We start from the raw sequence: 21,355 nt of genomic DNA, 5'->3' as shown, positions 1-21,355 counted from the left end.
TTTGCATCAAGAATAAACCTGTGGTCTCGCAGTTATGTAGCACACCCCATGTACAGCGTCTCTGGGGGTTTGAATCTGACCTTGGCTCTTTGCTGCATGTCATCCCTTATCCTCTCCTTCCAACATTTCTTGTTTCTCTTTAGCTGTCCTATCCAATAAAAGCATATATACTGTATACATAAAAGAAAAACTAGTTGCAAGTGTTGTATGTTCTGTCACCGGAACCATAATGACCTGTTTTGCTTTCCTTTGTTGGTAGCTTTGATCAGACATATAAGAGAGGTTTAAAGTCAAGCAGTGTCTGAGTTGGCCCCTTTATCCCCCCTGGGTCTGCATGTATTTAAGCTCCAGCTTAAGTTGCAGACTAGTATTTCCCTTGAAATGAGAGGGGGTTTGAGAAAAATATGAAAAGAATTTGTGCTTTTGTAAGGACAAATAATAGAAACATTTACACTACAATGTGCAACTCAACACTTTAATGTGCTACTAAACTACTGTCAATAGCTCCCTGTCTGAAATCCAGCAAAATAAATTATTTTAAAAAATGTACTTTGTTTTGTGTGTTTAGCAGGGTTCTTATCTATGTTTGATGCTGTCAAAGCATTAGACCGTTTAAACAGGGGAAAAAAACATATAACATAACATAAGTAAAATTGCCTTCCTCAAGTGGCTGCAGCTATAGCCTGTAGTGGAAAAAATAATTTGATACTGTCTGCACAAAATGTAACCGTTTCACAGGTGCTTCATGTTGAGATACATCAGATGCGCAAACTTTGATGTCATGTTCTCAACATTCCTCGACTCCCTGTTTTCAACAACCTTGAGTCCTTTTTCTTGAAACAACTCCAGTTTCGATTCATATAACAACTCATGAAGTCATTGTTGCAGAGCAGACTAGACAGGGATGGTATCTTAGAATATTATAGAAGACCAATCACAGAGATGCAATGAAACATTTTATGCAAATGTACAACTCTAGTTTAAGAGTATAAAGCTTCAGCGCAAACGGGATTGACCGGGATTGTGTGAGGCACTCACTTGATGTGACTTTGTATGATACCCCTTTCTGCAGAAAGTTACTCTATGCAATAAAATACCCAGAGACAAAAGACTTTGCTTTCAGATCTTCATTCAAACAGAAAAATCCACGACAAGCCTCACCTCCTCATAGTAATATACAAGAAAATAACACAAGAATAATTTGGATCATTCTATAACAAAGAACTTGAGACCAACAGCAAAGAGCAGGTTTCAGACATGTCATCTGGGACTTATGGATCTGACTAAGTGCATTTAAAGTGACACATTTAGTATGGGTTAGTCTGTGTGCTATAAGTACTGCACACTAAGGGCGCACTAAACAATCTGTACAGTGTCAAAGCACGCTTCACCCCTTAAGTGCAGTTCTCTTGACTGGTGTGAGTGTTCCAATCCAGGCTCCAGCACAAACATTTCCTTGGCCCTTGCACGCTCCGAAGAGGTGTGCAAAACGCTGACAGCCTTTATTATGAAGAAATCTACATACTCAACAGCTGATAGAGGTGTTCATCTGTTCTCGCCATTTGAATGCAAGCAATGCTTTTGACACTGCAGCATTTAACCTAACTTCTTAAAAGACTTTGTAGCCTTATTAAGAAAATTGTTACATAAATTTCGTTTTTTTAAAATAAAAAAATTAAAGCATAACAATCTTGAAGAAGAGAGACTTGGAGAAATGTCTGAAGTCATAGGCCGACCAAAGACAAACCTCATAGATTAGTGTGGATCAAAAAAAAAAAAGAAGGAACGCTTATTTGATTTAGATATCATAATTTTTTACCATATAATTAGTGACAAAGATTTGGAAGGCAGGGTGTGTATATTACTGCAAATCTTGTTCACAATATGGAAAAATGCAGTTGTTTACCTTTTATTCTAATCGAAAATTGCACTTTTCTCTGGTCTTACAGGTTTTTGTTTGTTTTTTAAGTTGAGCTATAATTTAAACATGCAGCATGGTGGCTGGGTTAGTGGCAATATCTATCTTTATCAGGTCCATGTTTTTGTAAAAGCAGGAGTTCTCAGTGATGGTGTAGTCCACTTAATTGCAGATCAAATTTGCCCACATCTGCCTTCTTCAGTCAACGTTTCTTATTAAATAAAGTAATAAATATTTTCAGAATGTGGCAGGTTTCAATTTGTTAAATGCATTAATTACCCAAAATCTAAAGAAAAGGGTGCAGAGAAATTAATTGCCTGTAGATGGCAATAAAAGCTGGAGACCGATGTGCTCGTGTCCCCCCCGTATCACGTCACTTCCGCCAAAACAAACGTCGCTCGGAAGGTGTCAGACCAAGCCTGGGACTGTAACTTTTCACAAGCATTGAGTGAAATAAGAAAAATCCGCTGGTAGCTGTAGAGAACATGAACACCACACTGAGGCACTGGAAGGAGGCGGCCACTCTTATTTTAGCCGCCGGCCACAGCCTGGGTCCGGCCAGTTTACCGTCGAGGACGCCGCTGACCGCTGCTCCGGTCGATGGACACCTGCCGCTCAAGTCCTGCTTTGACTACGACGTGTTGCTGCTCAAACGAAGCAGTAAAAGTAGATTCATGCCAAATGCGTACGTGTTTCCAGGCGGTATGGCGGACGCCTCGGACTTCTCGAGTGAATGGCTGGACATTTTTAAATCTTTTAGCAACTTTCCTTATTTCGGTTTGAGAAGGGTCAAACAGTCCCCTGAGAGCAGACCTCCAATGTTCGCCACAGACCGGCTCAAACTGGGCTCCCCTCTCCCCGGGGAGGTCGCCTTCCGGATCTGCGCCCTGAGGGAGACGTTTGAGGAGTCTGGCGTGCTCTTGGTCGTGTCTAAACTGGAGGAGAAAAGTTTGCTAAATAACATTGAAGGCGGGTGTGACCCTGGTGAAGTACTCCACACCAGAGTGAGCGAGTTAAAGAGCAGCGAAGTCATTAAATGGAGAGCCCTGGTGAATGAAAACCCCTCCAACTTCATCAGGATGTGCAGAGAGCTGCAGCTGTTGCCCAACATCTGGGCTTTACATGAGTGGAGCAACTGGCTCACCCCTAAAGGGCGGCGAGGGGCAAGATTTGACACAGTTTTCTTCATCTGCTGTCTGCAGGAAACCCCATTGACACTGCAAGATGAGAAAGAGATAGTGCACTTTAAGGTGAAGCATGAATCAAATCCTTGTATTGAAAGACCACATTTAGAAATATCACGTTGACCAAGAGATGTAAAATTGTAGTTCATTATACAACTAAAGACTGAAGTATGTCAACAAAATGTTTTCATTAGGGCTGCGAAACAAAAAAAAATTTAATATCAGTCTTTTTCTTTTTTCTGTCTGTCTGTGTTCTTAGCGAAATATTTTGGTCCAGTTGTATAAAGAAGAAATGCTAAACCAGCTTTGATACCATTTAGAAAGGATGCTTCCACTTCAGACAAAGACATTTGTTATACATGATTCAGCCGTCATGTATTAGAATGTCTTTTTATATTTTTTACACGATGCATTTAAAAATCTTTCTTTATACTATGATGCTTTAAAATCCAACAAGGATTACCATGATCGTGTGTGTGGCAGCTCTGTTGTCAGATCACTGAGTGGACTTTAAATCAGTTGTAAAAAGGGTTCTTGTTAAAGGTTAACAGTGGTCCAATGTTCATCACACAGAGGAGAGATAAAGCTGAGACACACCTGTTGCTCTTGTTGATGAAAACGTGAATCACATTCCCAAAATATCCCACATCAAACCTTTAACCAGGATATTGCAATTTGCAAGACATGACCGTTTTTGTTGCACATTCAGTGTGGTGTTCCTCTAACAGACACCAGATGCTGGTTAGGTTTAACTTAAGCCGACCCAACCTGATGTCGGATATTAACTCAGATGGGCATCAAACTGCACTGTTTACAGTTTTTTTTTTTTTAAACTATTGTTATGACAGTTTTTTCAATTCTTTGAACAACTTTTCTAAACTCTTAACGCCCCAACACGCTAAAACACACAATAGGCAAAACGCGTTAATTCTCATGCTCAGAATCACACGTATTAAACTAAACTCCAAGACTAACTACTATCATACATTAACTCAATACACTATGTCCACCAAAACACAGCAAACATGTCTCAAAATCAGGGCGTGTCCCATGTATGGAGGCTGTGGTTGTCCATGCGGGCGGCCCGGGTTCAGGTCCGGCCTGCTGCTCCTTTTCCCGCATGTCGATTTTCTCTCTCTCTCTCTCTCTCCACTATCTCAAAATCAACTAATCTTCCAAAACACTTAAACGTGTTCTCTTCCAGCAGGAACATTTAGTCAATCATAACTGCATTATTTGACGTGTCAGGTCTGCTCTTATACAAAAACAGAACCTTGTATTGATCATAGATTGTGTTTTGCACAAAAGTTTCTCTTGAAGCCTCTCTACATTTTTGATTTGTAATAGTAATAATAATAAAGTAATGCAGAAAAGAATGACCCATCTCGATCTCCGAGTAGCGTTATCGGAGGTACAGCTTATGAAAATAAGAAGACAGACAGAAGTGCTGCAGTCAAGGCTTTACTTCATTCGCAGCACAGTGGCAAGTTCATTTAGAAGCTTTCCTCTGCTCACCCAGGGAGATACACTTACAGTACAGTACAGTTACATACTGTATTAGAGACTGGAGGCATACAGTTACTGTGATACATGATAAAATGATTTACACTTTGCAGTTAGAGAAGCCCTTACAATATCCCACCTGTTGGTTTCTCCAAAAATACGTACAATGGATGCCGCTGACATTTGGCCTCTTTGTATGGCCCGTGGTTTCTGACATGGTCTATAATAGTAGCTTTTATTGTATCAGTTACCATCGCATCTTCTTTAAGCACCACCACACCTAACTCCCCCCCCTTGTCCCGGTACTTGCCGTGCTCTCCCTCGTTCGGGCCTTTTTCTGACTTTCTACATTGTTCCTTTCTACACTAATCAACCCAAAGAGGTGTTTTTGTTTTTTTTTACTGTATCTGAACGTGCTTCCTCGATGGGGATCAGCTGTGATTGATCCATTTGTATAACTTCAGTCAGCTGTTTCTCAGTCGCAATGGAACAAAAATACAGGGGATATACACTGCTCAAAATACATAAAGGGAACACTTAAACAACACAATGTAATTCCAAGTCAATCACACTTCTGTGAAATCAAACTGTCCACTGAGGAAGCAACACTGATTGACAATCCATTTCACATGCTGTCATGCAAATGGAATAGACAACAGGTGGAAATTATAGGCAATTAGCAAGACACCCCCAATAAAGGAGTGGTTCTGCAGGTGGTGACCCCAGACCACTTCTCAGTTCTGATGCTTTCGGGCTGATGTTTTGGTCACTTTTGAATGCTAGCGGTGCTTTCACTCTCGTGGTAGCATGAGATGGAGTCTACAACTGACACAAGTGGCTCAGGTAGTGCAGCTCATCCAGGATGGCACATCAATGTGAGCTGTGGCCGTAAGGTTTTGTTGTGTCTGTCAGCGTAGCATGGAGGTGCTACCAGGAGACAGGCCAGTGCATCAGGAGACGTGGAGGAGGCCGTAGGAGGGCAACAACTCAGCAGCAGGACCACTACCTCCGCCTTTGTGCAAGGAGGAACAGTAGGAGCACTGCCAGAGCCCTGCAAAATCACCTCCAGCAGGCCACAAATGTGCATTGATCATTTTTGTTGTCAGCCCATTATGTGAAGAACAAAGTATTTAATACGAATATTTCACTCATTCAGATCTAGGATTTAGTATATTTCAATCTACTATATGGACAGCTGTTCACTTTGACATTAGTCTACAGGTTAGGTTTAGAAGAGGATGTCTGTTTTGATGTACTGTGTGAAAGCATTTGTAATATCCATTGTTTTGGTCTTGGTTGCGCTTGTGTGGAAAAGAAGTTAAAGCACTTTCCTTTTGTGTCAAAGCAACAACAAATGTGTTCTTCTGGTGTATAGCCTACACGTGCAGATGTTTTGCTAACTGTGGTAAGAGTTTAGGAAAATTGTTAACAATTGAAAAAAAGGTCACAGCAATCATAAAAATAAGTAAATTGTGTACACAGAGTATTTGACTGTTGGAAAAATCATATTTTATTGACTTCGAAATCCGACCACAAGATTTTTTTTTAAATACTACGTCTACTGCTCCGACTCAGGAAACGGTCTCAGGCGTCTGCATTCAAGCAACACATTCAGAGAACAACTGTTGTTTCTGCAGAGGGTTTTTTTTTTTTGTTTTTTTTGTTTAGTTTTCACCGTGGATTCTTTTGACCACATGAGCTCTGGCTTGAGTCCTTTTAATTACATCTACTGATCGAGTTCACATTGAATGTTCCAGACTGAAAGAAGACTCCTTCCTCTCTCTGTGTTTCAGTGGTCCACACCCTCCGAGGTCCTGCAAAGTTACCAAGCACAGGAGTTCTGGATCGCCCCCCCGCAGTTTTATGAGCTCAGCCGTATGTGTCGTCTCCCTCTGCTGAACGACCTCCACAAATTCTCCAGCCAGCGCGCCACAGAGGGCTTGGAGCAGTGGCTGCCTGTTGTCTTCTCTCAAGAAGGAGACATGATTTCACTGCTGCCAGGTGCTGACTGTCTACATGAACATCTCCTCATACAGGCTCTTTCATTGATTACACAATTGAGGCAGCTTTAGATGACGATCATGAATGACTGTAAATGCATGTTGATATCCCTTTTCCTTTATTCTTAGCAAACACAACATTCAACAGTGAGATGATCAAAGTTACAGTCGGAGGCTTCTGTTGAGCCCTACAGCTCTAGTGTTGTCAAAAGAAGACGCACTCCTTAACCACAATCCTTCATTACACTAAACAGAGGCGTTGTGTGTTCGAGCCTTCACACAAACGATCACTTCAAATAAGTTTCTGAAAATAGCCTCCAAACATTCACTTTTTATGAGTCCTATTAAAAACTACTGTCTGTCATCACTGTACACATTTACAGTATGTCTTCAGCAGGAGGGATTTACTTCAGTGGTGTATCCTTACTTATCCAGATGTAACGGCTCACAGCACATCTGCTTGGTAGCACTTAATGAAATATGTTCTGCTGTGATGTGAGTGATGAAACAGTTCAAGGTGGATTAACCTTTCCTTGTCTTTCATCTGTGTCTCTTCTATCCCATGCTCTCCTGGGCTCCACCGTTTCCAGGTGACAAAAATTACCCGCTGGACACTTCAGAGGAGGCCCAGGCGGAAACGAGCATGGAGCCAGAACTTGAATCTTCACAGGATGCTGCTCCTGCTCTGCACCGAAGTGTGCTCGTAGATCCACACACTATAAATGTACAGGTCACCATCCAACCAAAATACAACCATCTGCTGCCTGTTCTGGGGGAAGCTGCCCCCCTGGACTCAAAAAGTCAGTTGTGACTCACCCTGCATGCCTCATAACTTCTGTGCACATGTACTGAAGAAGACTGCTGATGATAAACATCAGATGGACTATTTACACATGGCGTCAAGAAAAACATTGGAATGAAGCACGGAGCTACAGTCTCAACAAAACATCTTTAATTCAGTCACAGATAAAAACAGAGAGAGGGGGGAAAAGAAACGGACACGTTAACCAACACGGTCTCACTCACAATCTATTTGAAAGGTGCATTTATAACGTTCACTCCTCCATCATTCTACCTGTAAATCACGACTGTTTTGATTTAACTCTAACCGAGGAGCTGAGGCAGTGAAACCTTGTGATGTGCTGCCATGATTTAAATTTTTTGATTCGCTGGACGTCTGCTCCCACTCACAGCCGCGCAGCCAGGGCAGCATGCTATCAGAGATAACCTATCTGATCACAGCAACTCCACAAGTGTCGATTTGACCTCATCATTCTACCTCATTAATTCCAGGTGTGTCCAGGCCTTACGCTGGCAGTGAGACAGCCTGCACAAATCCAGGAATCTTTTTTTAAAAAGGTTCTGAATCAATAAAGTAACACTACGACTACTACTGATTAAGTTAATCATTATTATTGTTTCATTAGAATTCAGTCATGTATTAGATTGTTTACTGTTCTTGTGACCTTGCCAATGACAATAATCTGCTCTTCTCCAGGAGGTTTGAGTGATTGTTAGGACTTATTTATTACATAAAACATTGCAGTCAACAAACGCAAAGAGACTGAAGTGATTGCTTTTGGCCTTATTGTGTTTTACTCAGATAGTCAGTGCTATCTGAAGATGTATTTTTAATCCGTATAATACTGTAAATATAAAATGTATATGAATTCTAAACTCATTAGGGTGACATTTTTACAAGTACTTTTAATTCTTTCTAAAAGTGTCAAAGGAATTTAGAGATGACACCGACAGTAGCTTATAAGCTTGTGTGTGTGTGTGTGTGTGTGCGTGTATGCATGTGCGTGCTCAGAGTGTTGTGCTGGTGCCTCTCAGTATGAGTGCATATGTCAGTGATGGAGGCTCTGCAGGGGAGCCTCTCTGTCTCCTTTGGGTGTCTTCCTTGCTCACAGCAGTGCCCTTTAAAGCAAATTGATAACTCATAAAGAATCATCTCTGCTGAATGGGTTGTACCCATGTGTCAGCCACTTATGAGTTCATTTATAATTCAACTGATCAATTTATTCATTTATTTTGGTGTTTTTTTTTACTCCTGCTGTATCCATGCATTCAGTTAATTTACCAAATTGCTTGTAATTTATAAGAAGAAGTCACATTTAGAGTTCCTGACAAACTGTCTTGACATGAAAATGCTTTAAAAGGTCAAATTATATAATCAATAAAACATCAGTTTCAGTAACTGTGTAGGTGCAGTCACAGCATGGCACTCTAAACCAGGCCTTCATTTTATTCTATGTGGCCCTAATAGCAGCAGCAATAGTTCATAGAATAGAGTAGAAATATTTTCTAGCCTTTCCTTGAAAAGAGAAGAAATGTATCTTTTTGTGTTTGTCTTGTGCAAAGACGTGCACTCAAATAGTGAAACAGTAAAAATGTAGTAATGCTGATTAACTGTGTCGGATAAATATTGAAGGACACTTTGGACATTTGCACAGAGACACTGAAGTGCTCTTCTGATGTGACAGAGCTGTGGGCTGCTGAGGAGCTAAATAAGCAGGTAGTGTCTGAATCAGGAAGGAGCTGAATAAACTGTCATGAAAGTATTGTGGAAAAGAATCGAAGGCCTCCTGTTAAAGAGAGGCGGGGATTTGATTTTGTGATGTAGTCAAGATAAATATTTGCACTTTAATGTTTCTCCATATAATTTGAAAAAAAAAAAGGTCCCCTTAAATCCCATTAACCTGATTGAAACATTTTCTTCTGAAGCGCTGCACCACACCAGAACAGGTCAGCACCTCTCAATCTCATTTTCATCTTGACACATTTGATCTGTTCGCATGGGGGGAGGAAGCTTAGGTTTAGTCCCTGGTTTTAGCACTGCCCCCTCTCTGTCCTCACATCACATCTCCTTCTGCCTCAGAGTGCTACATGTGTAGGATGGTGACGGCAGAAAGGGGAGTTGAAAAAACACCGCTCAACCTTCTGTGCTGTTTTGCCGTTTAGAGTCCGTTGAGGGGTTTCTATGGCAACTTACAGCCTTGGAAACCCACCATCTTCGTCCAGATGAGGTGATGATGCAGTGGTCTGTCTTCTGCCAAGCTCTTAGCGCTCCTCTCTGTGAACCGGTCTGCTTACTTTATTTGTTTCCAAGATCATGAAATAAAATGTTTCAATAAAAAAGAAAACGCTTCCAGATGGCTGCAGAGAATTTTTACTCACCTTTTGCTTGTTACTTTTTATACCTAATGAAGCAGATACGCTAAAACTTTGATGCTGCGGCTATTTTGAGAAGCAGCTTACGTAACAGGACTGCAACAAAATCATCCCAGTAGACCTAAAAAAAGGTCTTAGAAAGTTGCCTCAAAGAAGACGATGCACAAGCATTCCTCCTCCTTGTGAAATGCGAGGGACAAAGAAAGTGCAGCGTTTGAAGAGGCATTATTGCGTCTCTATTTAAGTCTTCCTTTTCTCACCCATGTTTAATTAATTGGCTTTATATTTTTGGATCACCGGATGACAATGTGACTGTGGTGAATTTGAAGAAGTTCCAGACTCACAGTGAGCACAGCTTAGTGCCTGCTTGAGAGGACAACAAGTATAAACAAGATGTCACAAAGCCCACAGTGAATCAGGTGTGAGCTTAACGTGCCGATCATTTTCATTCATTAAAGTCCTGTCAATTTATTGTTTCAGCCCTTTTTTTAGCCTCTTTTCTCTTATGTTATATTTATGTTTGTTCACATACATAACACAGACACAGAAAGGCTCAATTAGGAATCAAAACAGGAAAATGCATATTCATAGCTTGCTGTGTAATCTTTTAACGCCCCAGGCGATGCTTGTCTAATAATGCATCTTGTAGACTACACTTTGTTTTTTTTTTTTATGTAACTCAAAATGTTGTTTTGTAAATCAATGTCTCCCTCAGGGGTCGGAGAGTATCTGTGCTTAAATTCAGTCCTTTAGAGACCACATATAGTTTAACGACCTGCAACAGAATCGTCACGCTCACAAGGCCAGGGGCCTGTATACCTCATACAATTATCTCCAACTTTAAATCTGCAGCCAACAACAAAACTTAAAAAGCAATAACCCAGTTCATACGCCTGCAATGTGATTATGGACAAAAAGGTCAGTTGTAGATGGGTCCTGTATCCTCAGGTAACTCTTTTTGTTATCAGAAAGCACCAGCAGCAAGGGACAAACAAGCTAATGTGAAAGATAGAAAAAGAGACACATCCTTGGTGGCTTATTTTAGCATTTGGTCATCAAATACTTCTCCTTAATAGGACTTGTTAGAAACACTTTCCATGTTGTCTTTTTAAACCCAACTTTTACATTTAATCCATAAATTACTAAACAAGGTGTATGCTACATCTGTTTTTTAAGAAGCCCAAAATAATTTGTCAGTATTTACTGACCTAACATAATACTGCTGCGTTTATTTAAAGGGAAAAAAATGCACTTTTCTGTCTATGGAAAAGTCTCCCTCTTTAAAAACCTGATAATAAAGGGGAACGTATCTCCTGTAGCATTTCTGGTTTTTGTTCCTTATTTCATAAACTCAAAAAGACTAAGTTACTCACTGACATATTCAATTTTAACAATGCTGTGTGTCCAGCAGCTCAGGTTTTCATCAGCTTGGTCTCTGATAACCTTAAATTAAGATACCAGAAAATGTTTCTGAGATTACCCTCTAAACTGTCTTTTAAAGTACCCTGAGTTTATGCACCACCAAACCCATCAACCCCTGCACCAACAGTTAACTGCAGAGGCTTTGGCTCTGACAGCAGCAGGCTTCAGTTCACCTACTGAGGCTTCTCTACCAGGAATACCTTCAAAGGCTCTTACATCTAAAACCATTAGGGATTTAAACCATCTATGTTAGTCTGTTTTCCATTTTAAACCAAACACTATTTTAACGCCAAGGCATTAAGATACTAATCCTCTGCTGAAAATACCTCTGTGTGCATCTGCTGCAGGCCTACATGAACTGGGCTAATCTAACTTGTCAGCTTTGACTCAAACATTTCACTTGTAAAAAAATATATAAACGACTTCTGTCTGAAGTACGTAAACAGCTTTGTTCGTTGCATTTCTTCAAACTTCAAGTCCGTTTTCAAGTGTGTTTGAAAATTTTATTATATTAAATATAATTATGTATGTACACTATCTGACACAGCAGTCAGTATGTACAAATAACCCCCTAATCCCACATGTTGCAATGCATACATTCAACACTGTTTGCAAGAAGAAACCCCTGAAGTAAAGGACCATGAACAGGCTTACAGTGAATGGGTGCAATATTCAAAGACAGTGGGTGTCTCTTAGGTCCCAAGGCTCTCATTAAACACATTGTGATTTAATGTTATAAAGTCAAGTTCCAGACCTACACTACAACATGATTGTACAGATTTGTATTGGAAGTGTTGTAATAGAAGTGTGGGGCCGTGCAGATTTGATTACATCCAACCTGTGTGATGTGAGGAGCTCAGCTGTAACACTGCCTCTTATAGTGTCCATACTGTTTGAGCTCTATAGTGTTCTGACTACATGGTCCACCACAGCTGACTTTGCTAGATTGTATTCATAAATTGAAAGCAACAATCAGCAGAACATCAAGGGGAACACTTAACAGTAGGCTACATTTACGCTTGATCTTTTCCACTAATCCATTTGGATTACGTGTTGTTTGTATCATCCTGATGGCCAGACACTGTCACGTAATTTCACGACTTTCACCCCCCACCCCCCTTCCCCCACTGTTCAAAAAAAATTAACACGACCCCCTTGGCTTTTCAAATATTTCAAATTGTGCCCACTGAGCGTCCAATCTCTGGCTCTATACCTCTATGTTATATCTAGTGCAACTCTTCAACTTCCACCGAATACATTCACAAATCCGCGAGAGATTAAATCTTCGTGCGTAAAATGTTTAAACCTCTTTCTCCCTCTTTTGTGGAGCTGCCTGCTTTCTTGGTTCCACGGGGAGCCGCGCAGCGTGTCCATCTGCGTGTCAGACAGTTCAGGACATATTGATGACCAGATATCCCAAAACAAGAGCGACCCCCACGATGACAAGGAACACCAACACGGCGCAGATCGATGCAGAGCCAGTATTCCTGCTCCCACCTCCTTCCTCATCTTTGGGCTCCTCTTCGCAGATGGAGATGACACCCACGGAGGAATTTCCTACACTCATGTTGGATTTAAGCTCAGCGCCCGCCTCCTGCTTCGCCTCCACGGCCCATGGCGCTACCTGCACCTTCATCTCCATCTCCTCCATCATCTGGCTCACCTGGGTGATCTCGGTCTGCAGGTCCCGTAGGTCGGCCGTGTCGATGTTGCTATCCGCCTCGTACTTCATGTTCTGCACGCTCATGGCACGGGCAGCCACGGTGGTGGTGCTACCGGTCATCCCGGTCTGAATGAGGTGTCTGGTTGGCACCTTGAGGGGGAAATCCTGCCCTATCTCTAGGGACCGTTTCATGTCCACCTCCAGGAGTTCCATGCTGCTCGAAAAGAGCACCCATAGGCGCTCGTACTCGGCCCGGTCCTCTTTACTGATGCTCTTGTCTTTGAGCAGAGAGGTCAGTTTAGTCCTGTTGGCCACGGCAAGCTCCTGGGCCTTTTTGCGGGTCCTCTTCAGCTCCTCACGCAGGTTCTGTGAGTCCGATGTGCTTCCTAATGCGATGACCAAATGCCTGTAGCAGGCTGTCACTTTGTTCAAAGCGTCCAGCATTGTTTTGCACTCCTCTTTTCCCATGCCTGCTTAAAAAAAAGTATTTGTCCCCACGACAAAAATCTGAAAAAAGAAAGAAAAGATGGCTATGAGAGAGATGGCGAGCTGACAGTGACGGTGCGTTAGCCAGCTGTCCTTAGTTTAGTTTCCACAGGCGCACACCCCCAGCTCTACAAATCCCCTCAGCGCTCTAGTCAGAGAAAAGTCCTCTCTATCCATGCTCCTTCCTGTCTGCAAGCAGGCACCGAGAGCGGCTTAGAAATTAATGCGTCCGTAAATGGCTTTAGGCTACCTTTGCGCTTCCCCACTCGAGATCAAACAGCTCCGGAGCTCCACTCTTCTGGCGCGGACGCTTGATGTGTGTGAAACAATTCAGCCTTCAATATGTTTTAGACAATTAAGTGGACATCCAAATTCAGCTACAAGTGTCACAACATCCGCTTGTGACTGTCTGCTGTTAAAAGGACACGACGCTCCTCTTGTCCGCAGCTTAAAATAAGTCCATTGATGTTTGACGCGCGGCTGGGAAAATGCAGATCTTCACCCAGAGTTAAAACGACGTGAGGGCTTCAGAGCATCCATGACATGGAGCTAAATGATCCATTGTGTTTTACTTTGTGTTTCTATATGGGGGTGCTGTTCACTTCTGGATCCATTCGATGATGTTTAAATAACGGTGAGCGCCTTCTGTGGTCACATGTGCGCACTAAACAGAGCCATGCACGCAGGGAAATAGAGCAGCTTCTCTCCCATTGGCTCTGTCACACAGACATCAAGTTCGGATTCGTCCAAACATTGGCTGATCTGTCCCCAAAGTGGGAAGGGCTGTGAAAGGCTATATGTCAAATCACAAAGCACTAACCTACCTGCCTCTGTCGGCCATTAGTAATCAGGAGAGGACAAGTAAAGCGGTGGCTATTTGTCAAGATAGTCTGTTAATTATTTGTGTTTGTTTTTAAAACAGCACAGTCAGGGTAGATGTTTGCACACTTTTAACTATGTTGTGGTTTATTCAAGTAGTATAAATAAACATTTACAGGGTTATAGACATGTATTAACTTGATAACTTCGTTGGGTCCTTTACAGTCAAGCACAGTTCGTGCGCACACTGTATTGGGTGGTTAATGTGTTGTTTACCTCCTGCTGTGTTGAAAGGTGAGAGGATATGATTGTGTGGTGTTAGCCCACTTTGCTCTTTTTGCATTATTGAGGCGGATGCAGCCTAATGATCCGTAGACTGCAGTGCAAAGCTAATGGATTGAAGAACAGAGAAGACGTGAGACAGGCCTGTGGTTTGCTTCACATAAAATTATTATTTTATGACAGTGGAATTTATTTCCTGTAAAAAAAAAAAAAAGTTTTTTGGAGGGGTCAAATCCTTTTCCCTCACTCTCAAAACCTCCATCATATTAGCATTAATATCATGGCATGTTCAAAAGCGCTCCTTTTACTGCATGCCCAGATGCAAGGCTAAAATAAAACAGAATCAGACAAATCTGAACTAACGTTACACCATATCTCATGATGTGTTATGTTGTCTGATGTTATAACATCAGAGTTTACCCATTTGGATGTGTATTTGGGTTGGGGCTAAGTGGTAGAGTTGATCGTTCCTCAACCAGAATATTTGGAGGGCTCAAGCCCCAGCTCCTACATGCAGAGCTGATCTGTCCTTGTGACACCTAATCCAGAATTTCTGCAGCTGCTTTGTCGGTGGCGTGTGAATGGTTTTGAACAGGATTAGTTAATACTGATGGTCAATTTACATATCAGTCTCTGTCATCAATGTCTGGATGAGGTGTAACCTGTGGTGTAAAATTGCTTTGAAAAGTCAGAAGACTAGAAAAGTGTTATAAAAGCTTAGGTCCATTTACCATTTCCTCAGAGAACAATTTAATTGGATTTAGCCATTGCTATCGGATCTTAGCTATGAAGGCTCTGAGTGCTATCATTATTATCTGACAATGTTATGGTAAGCCTATGTATAGCTGGACAGTAATAAATCCAAGCAAACAGTAAAATTGGCTATTAAATCGTTCAATGTCAGTAGCCAGCATCCGAGAGCAGCTAATGGTTTGTGAAATATGTTCAGTCTTGTTGTATGGCCTCATGTCTCTTCAGATTTTGTCTTTCCATCATTTGTTAGGTGGATGGAAAATTGCGGCAAATAAATAATTAAATAATGTATAAATAAATTAAACAATGTAATTTGGTAGAAATCCAACATGATAGGATTTCTATGTTTCTATCTTTTATGATCCAGTGTGATAAATTGTACTCGGTGTACTATACATGGCCTATGCTTTATTTACACAGCATGCAACCATGCCAGCTATGTCTGACTAATAACAGCTATATTGACTGAGTCAGATGTTTTGTTGAGATCTTGGCAAATGGATCTTCTTTCCTTGAAAATATGTTTCCATGGCAACCGTTCAACTCCTTGCAAGTACTCCTCAGTCAATTTTCCCACAAGGTATGCACTTACCAACATTGCACTGATTGGTAAACAGCCATTGTAATTGTGTCGATTGTCTGTGTTGTTTGTTTCAAGATACAGTTTAGCTGTAGACATCCATTGGAAGAAGAGTATGTGTCAATGCCCTTTGAGAATTAATGTAGTGTCTTTATACAGTAAAAATAGATTTGTTTAGAATATTATTTGAATGTCATATATCTATCACTCCTCTCTATAACATGTGAGCAATAAATGTATTGTTTTTCGGATGTTGTGCAGGATTTACAAATATGTAAACACAGCCAAAGTTCAAAAGACAAACAAGAGCTGTTGCCCACTGTTTGCTACAAACTTGGGAATTTATATAACTTCAATCTCTTCTTTATCACCTTTTCATGGAATAGTTGTCTATAGAGCCAGAATTACGGGATTACATAGTAAAACTGGCTCTGATGTCTGTCGCTCCACCTGCATTCCCATAATAAGATTGCTGATAAGCTGGTCTGCTCCATTAAAGTGTTAGGATGAGTCAGACATGCTGTGGTCTGATTGCTCTCAGAGTGAACCCATCATGGAAAACTCAATGTGATTTCCCGTACAGAGGCTCTCTGTGGTTTTCTGTTACATGAAGGGTAACAAGATAGCAAGGAGAAGCAGCAGGAGGCAGGGTCAGCATCAGTTACTCATGTTTGTATGTTTATTGCAACAAACATTTGGCTGTTAACGAATAGTTGCAATTAAAAAAAGAGTAATATTATTTTAAATCTGTCTTATTCCAGTTGTATTTTCATCTCCATTAAGTTACATCATGATAATAATATTTTCACTTATCAATATATTGTTTTCCCTGGAAAGATTACTTTTCCTTCAAGGTAAAGGTTATTGTAGATGATCCATCGATTTGTGAATTGTGGTCTGGGATAAAAAAAAAAGTTAACTATAAGCAATATGGTCAAGAAAAATGGCTAAACTAAACGCCTATTCAGACAATGGACAATATTAATCATAATTATTCTGTTAAGGGCACATGCTTATTGCAGAATAATAAGGTATATTGCGTAGTACACCAAAATATCCCAAGAAATGTTATACATTTTGATGGTGCCTTTTTAGGTTGTGGTCCATGATATAGATACAGCCGATGGATCAGTATAATGAATTTGGTGGGAAAATCCTTCTGTTATAAAATGTGTAACCTGCAATCATTGAACTGTTAATTTACTGTCATTCAAACATCCAATCAAGACATCCTATTGTGTTTCAAAAATAGTTGCCAAAAAACATCCAGAACTTTAACTGGCCATCAGATGCATGTTTTTCTTGGATGCTGTAGCAATATCCCAATATAAGTTACTGTGCCTCAAACAGGCCAATTCAGCTTTTTTTTTTTTTTTGACAGAATACAACTTGTAGCTCCATGCATAATTTTTGTCCAGATTAACATTATACAATACTAATCATTTTAAAATAGTCTGTCTTTCTTACACCTCCTTGTATCGTAAACAAGTGTAGTTCACAACAACTTCTTAATAATCACAGACTGAACAATCATGCAAGAATTATCTAATTGCCCTTAATGTATTTAGCTTGATTTTACTGTAAATATGTCTTTATGTGACACCAATATCCACTTTAAACCAAACAAACTCATCCAATTGATGTTGCAGTCAGCCCTTGAAGCATATAACATCTTATCATGTATCCTCTGGACCTAAAACTATTTGGTAATATAAATCTTTTTTTACACGTGTTTCTGCTTTGAAGTAGATGCTAAATTAAGTTGAGAACATTTATTTGAAAATAGCACATACTGTACATCAAACGGAGGTAGTTCTGTGTCCAACTGGTCCTATGACAAACTAATGCTTTCCAAAGATTCCTAGTATTGAAAGTGCATCAACCGGCAGTGAAGGAATATGGATGCTATTTTGGCTGCACTTAGAGAGGAAATGGTTTGATGCAAATTTGCAACAATAGGCGTCAAGGGGATAAAATGAAAAGTAACGTTTTTGTGTTTTTTTTCACAAGGCATTTCTCTATAAAACATAATGCAATTGCTGATAAACTTATAAAAAAGACAAATATCCACTACATGTTGACTTAAAAAAACATTGTTAATAGAGCATTAGCCTGGATGACTATTGAAGCTAAATTGAAATTCTGTGGTAGAAATTGTGTCTAAATGCTTTCTTCATTTAAAAAAAAAATCCTAGATTAAAGAACATGAAACCCCTCTGATGCGATTTTTATGAAGAATAAAGATCCTTAACAGAGCCGGAACATTTGACCGACTGCGTTGTGACATGTCGTGAAAATAGCCAAAGTGTAAAGTGATCACAGATAAGCGAAAGTGTCCCTTGGTTTGAAGGGTTAAAAGGAAACCAAAGGATTGATATAGGGCAGCTGACAAATGATGCTATAAAATGATCTACAAACAGAATAATCCAGATAAGCAGGTCCCTAAAGGTCCTGGGATTAGCAGTATAATACCCACTAATGTATCTTTTAATGGAGGCTTTTCGTCTGTCTCTCGTGCACTTCCAATCATATGGAATAGTTAAGGCAGAAAATGGAGCATGCTGGCATTTACTACACTTTCTGTGAGATAACAGTCAAAAAGTAAACATAAAGATGTGTCTGCCAGATAACAATAATGCCTCAGCCAACACACATTAGAAATCTCTTGAATAACATTAGTCAGCCTTATTGTTGCTTCCAGTGGAAAGCTCCTGCACTTCTCCTCCTTTCCTTTCACACTGAGGTTTGCTAAGATGCTGCCTCTGTTCTGGCTGGTTCTGCATTATATGACTTTTAAAGAAAAGTGAGAACGGCAAGTCTTTTAATATTGCTTTTCTTAGACAGTTTCAAAGGACAGTCGCAAGATGTTTTCTTACATCTGTTCTGTTTTTAGAATTATGGTTAAGGGGTGGGTCGGTCCATATCCCTACTATCTGCTTCTTATATTTAATAAGGAATGTATTATAAAATAAATGTTATTTATTATATACATATTTTTGTATTTTACATTCGTTATCTATTGTAGATTACCTTTGCCTGTTAAAGTTAAGTTACATACTCAATCCAGACCTTTGATAGAGCAGAGGCTTGACTCCATCTTAGAGTCATGATATTGGACACATAATTGGTTCTAAGATAAACTGTAGCACGCTTGATGTGAATTTATGTTGCTTCTCCCATGCAGCAACTTTATTCCTCTGATAAACAACACTGAGAACACTTAGCCAGAAATGGTATTAAGTATATTTTATTTGAATAAGTAGGCTAAAGCATGTCAAGTTGGAGCTATTTCACACTGATCGAGGACCAAGTACAGTTCTTCCGACTGTAAATTTGACATGATAGATGGGGCAGATGTTCCTCAAATTTAAAATGAACAGCTTTGATGCTGATGGGCCACTTTAGCCAGTGAGGTCCTGCATTTTCTTACACTGAAGCATTAGCAACAGCTAAACCCTGTGTGGTTGTAATATCATTTCCTAGAATATCATGAAATCCTCTGAAACATCCCCTTTTGACTCTCCCCAGTGTGACATCTAAGTGATGCCCACATCGGAGATATGTAGTTCTGAACAGGATTAGCACTCTGTGTAGCCCTAATCTTACACGATCACGGAAATATTACTTGATGTCTTGATTTAGATTCCAAAAATCCCTTAAAAGCCAAATATTACTGGGGTGGGCCTCAGTTTTAAAATTGGAAGCAGTTTGTTTTAAGTGGTTCAGGACAGCGAAGAGAGCAAGCCAGAGATAGAAGCTGTTTGTGGTAGTATGAAGAAGATTCAGTCAGTTAGAAAACCAAACCTGAACACTGAGTGTGTGAGAGAAAAAGAGAGAGAGAGGAAGTCTGTCTTTGTTGAATAATTGATGGACCTCATCCACTATGTAGTCTCTTTCACAGCACAGCATGCAGAAGCGGGGTAAACCGTGAGTCACAGCTCAGCTCCATAAAGGTCCAGACTTAAGCGGGTCTCCACTCAACCGTTACTAAAACACACATGCATGCACACTCACACATGATAATACTCCTCTCCCAACTCCACATCAAAGGAAAGCAGAGCTTACCTTAGGAACCCTCACAAGAACTTTCTATCCATCTCAGCAAATGTTATGCAGTATTTTAAAGTGTGTGTGCGTGTGTGTGTGTGTGTGTGTGTGTGTGTGTGTGTGTGTGTGTGTGTGTGTGTGTGTGTGTGTGTGTGTGTGCGTGTGTGTGTGTGTGTGTGAGACGGCCATCATTTTTCTTTAAAGATGCCAAAGATGGAGTCTTTAGCATCTTTAAAGAAAAGTCCACCTGTTCTAGTCTCTGTGCTAAATTAAATTAAACTACACTTTTCGGTTACTCCATTCAACCTGAATAGTCCCTTTGAACCTTTAAAAAAAAAAGCTAAAGACCCAGCTCAGCTCTTTCAAGAATACCTTCGACTTCAATAGTGATGCTGGTGATGGTTTTGATACTATTGATGACGACAACAATGGTTTTGATGGTTTTTAGACTGATGAGTGTTGTGCTTTGCCTTTGCACTACCTGTCAGCACCTGAGTTTGGACTTAAAGCTGTTGATCTGCACTCACTGAAATTGTTTCCTCTTTTCTGGATCCTTGCCTGTGTTGTACCTACTCTTTTATGTATGTTGCTTTGGATAAAAGTTTCTGCTAACTGAATTGTTTTTATATTTGACTGTGGCAAATATCCAACCTCATGGCACAGTGGCAAGGACTGAGAAAAGAGTCCTTTGAATAAAGTGAGCAAAGATATTATTGACGCTGAGTTTATATTCAATTGACTAAAACAAGCTTTATTGACTTTTATTTACAAAGAGTGGAGTGAATTAGTGTGCTGCAGTAAATAGAACACTTTCTATGTTGACCTGAGATGAACTGGGCACCTGCACAATGGAGGCTTACTTCTAATCCTATCACATCAAGGCAAGGTCCAGAGAAGCAAAGTGAGCTATGGAGTTGAAAGTCTAAGGTAACGAATGTGTTGTGTCAATGATACGCTCGTTATTTGAAAGTTGCAGTCTCAGCTTTTTGTTGAGACTATGTTGTCTGAATTTTTAACTAAAACATTATTCTTTTGAAGAAGTCTGCTCCTCAGTGTCCCATGTGTCAGTTAAGAAGATACTCGTTTTGTTGTTGGCTCCTGTCACAGAAACCTGCATATAATCCATTATACCTGTCCCTTGATGCAGATCAAATAGAACACCTCAGTGAAAGTAGGAAACAATAGAGGGATTAAAAAGATAACCCTCAACTGGCTCTCGCAAAACCCTTGGCTCAAACACAACTCTCTTTAGGAGCCTTGTATAGCTAGAAGGCTTACATTAATGCCCATTGGACTTTAAATGTATTTTCTCTCGTGCACCCTCCGTGCATTTTGTGTTTTTTTATTACATTGTGTGTTGTTTATTATTTTCTATATTTGACTTTTTTTTTTTATTCTATTGTATATATTGGTAATTGCTTCTCATATTTTATCTTACTTAAGTTATTTTTGTACTTGTTATTTTAGCCTTGTATTTGCTTTCACACCAATACACCAAGACAAATTCCTTGTATATGTAAATGT

At 40.2% G+C, this 21,355-nt stretch overlaps 2 protein-coding genes across 2 annotated transcripts; one reads left to right on the top strand and one right to left on the bottom strand.

Moving 5' to 3' along the window:
* The first annotated feature begins 2,284 nt into the window (after window positions 1–2,284).
* nudt19 (nudix (nucleoside diphosphate linked moiety X)-type motif 19) lies at window positions 2,285–8,612 on the top strand. The gene is made up of 3 exons (XM_079340233.1): window positions 2,285–3,168; window positions 6,399–6,606; window positions 7,196–8,612. Exons 1-3 carry the CDS (start codon window positions 2,404–2,406, stop codon window positions 7,414–7,416), a joined length of 1,194 nt encoding a protein of 397 aa, XP_079196359.1. The 5' UTR covers window positions 2,285–2,403; the 3' UTR covers window positions 7,417–8,612.
* A 3,084-nt stretch (window positions 8,613–11,696) lies between these two features.
* LOC306821288 (regulator of G-protein signaling 9-binding protein) lies at window positions 11,697–14,034 on the bottom strand. Its single transcript, XM_079339610.1, has one exon. The coding sequence runs from the start codon at window positions 13,330–13,332 to the stop codon at window positions 12,592–12,594; it is 741 nt and encodes a 246-aa protein (XP_079195736.1). The 5' UTR covers window positions 13,333–14,034; the 3' UTR covers window positions 11,697–12,591.
* Between the last annotated feature and the right edge of the window lie 7,321 nt (window positions 14,035–21,355).

This window comes from Symphodus melops (assembly GCF_947650265.1).
Source record: "Symphodus melops genome assembly, chromosome: 3".
Classification (NCBI taxonomy): domain Eukaryota; kingdom Metazoa; phylum Chordata; class Actinopteri; order Labriformes; family Labridae; genus Symphodus; species Symphodus melops.
Note: the sequence above shows the minus strand (reverse complement) of the source record. Positions and strands in the feature narration are given on the sequence as shown.

Bases quoted from the DNA above. Each gene is read 5' to 3' on its own strand.
- nudt19 (XM_079340233.1), top strand. From the start codon at position 2,404: ATGAACACCACACTGAGGCACTGGAAGGAGGCGGCCACTCTTATTTTA. The intron at 3,169-6,398 runs GTGAAGCATGAA...TCTGTGTTTCAG, and splicing joins AAGAGATAGTGCACTTTAAG to TGGTCCACACCCTCCGAGGT. The intron at 6,607-7,195 runs GTGCTGACTGTC...CACCGTTTCCAG, and splicing joins CATGATTTCACTGCTGCCAG to GTGACAAAAATTACCCGCTG.
- LOC306821288 (XM_079339610.1), bottom strand. From the start codon at position 13,332: ATGGGAAAAGAGGAGTGCAAAACAATGCTGGACGCTTTGAACAAAGTG.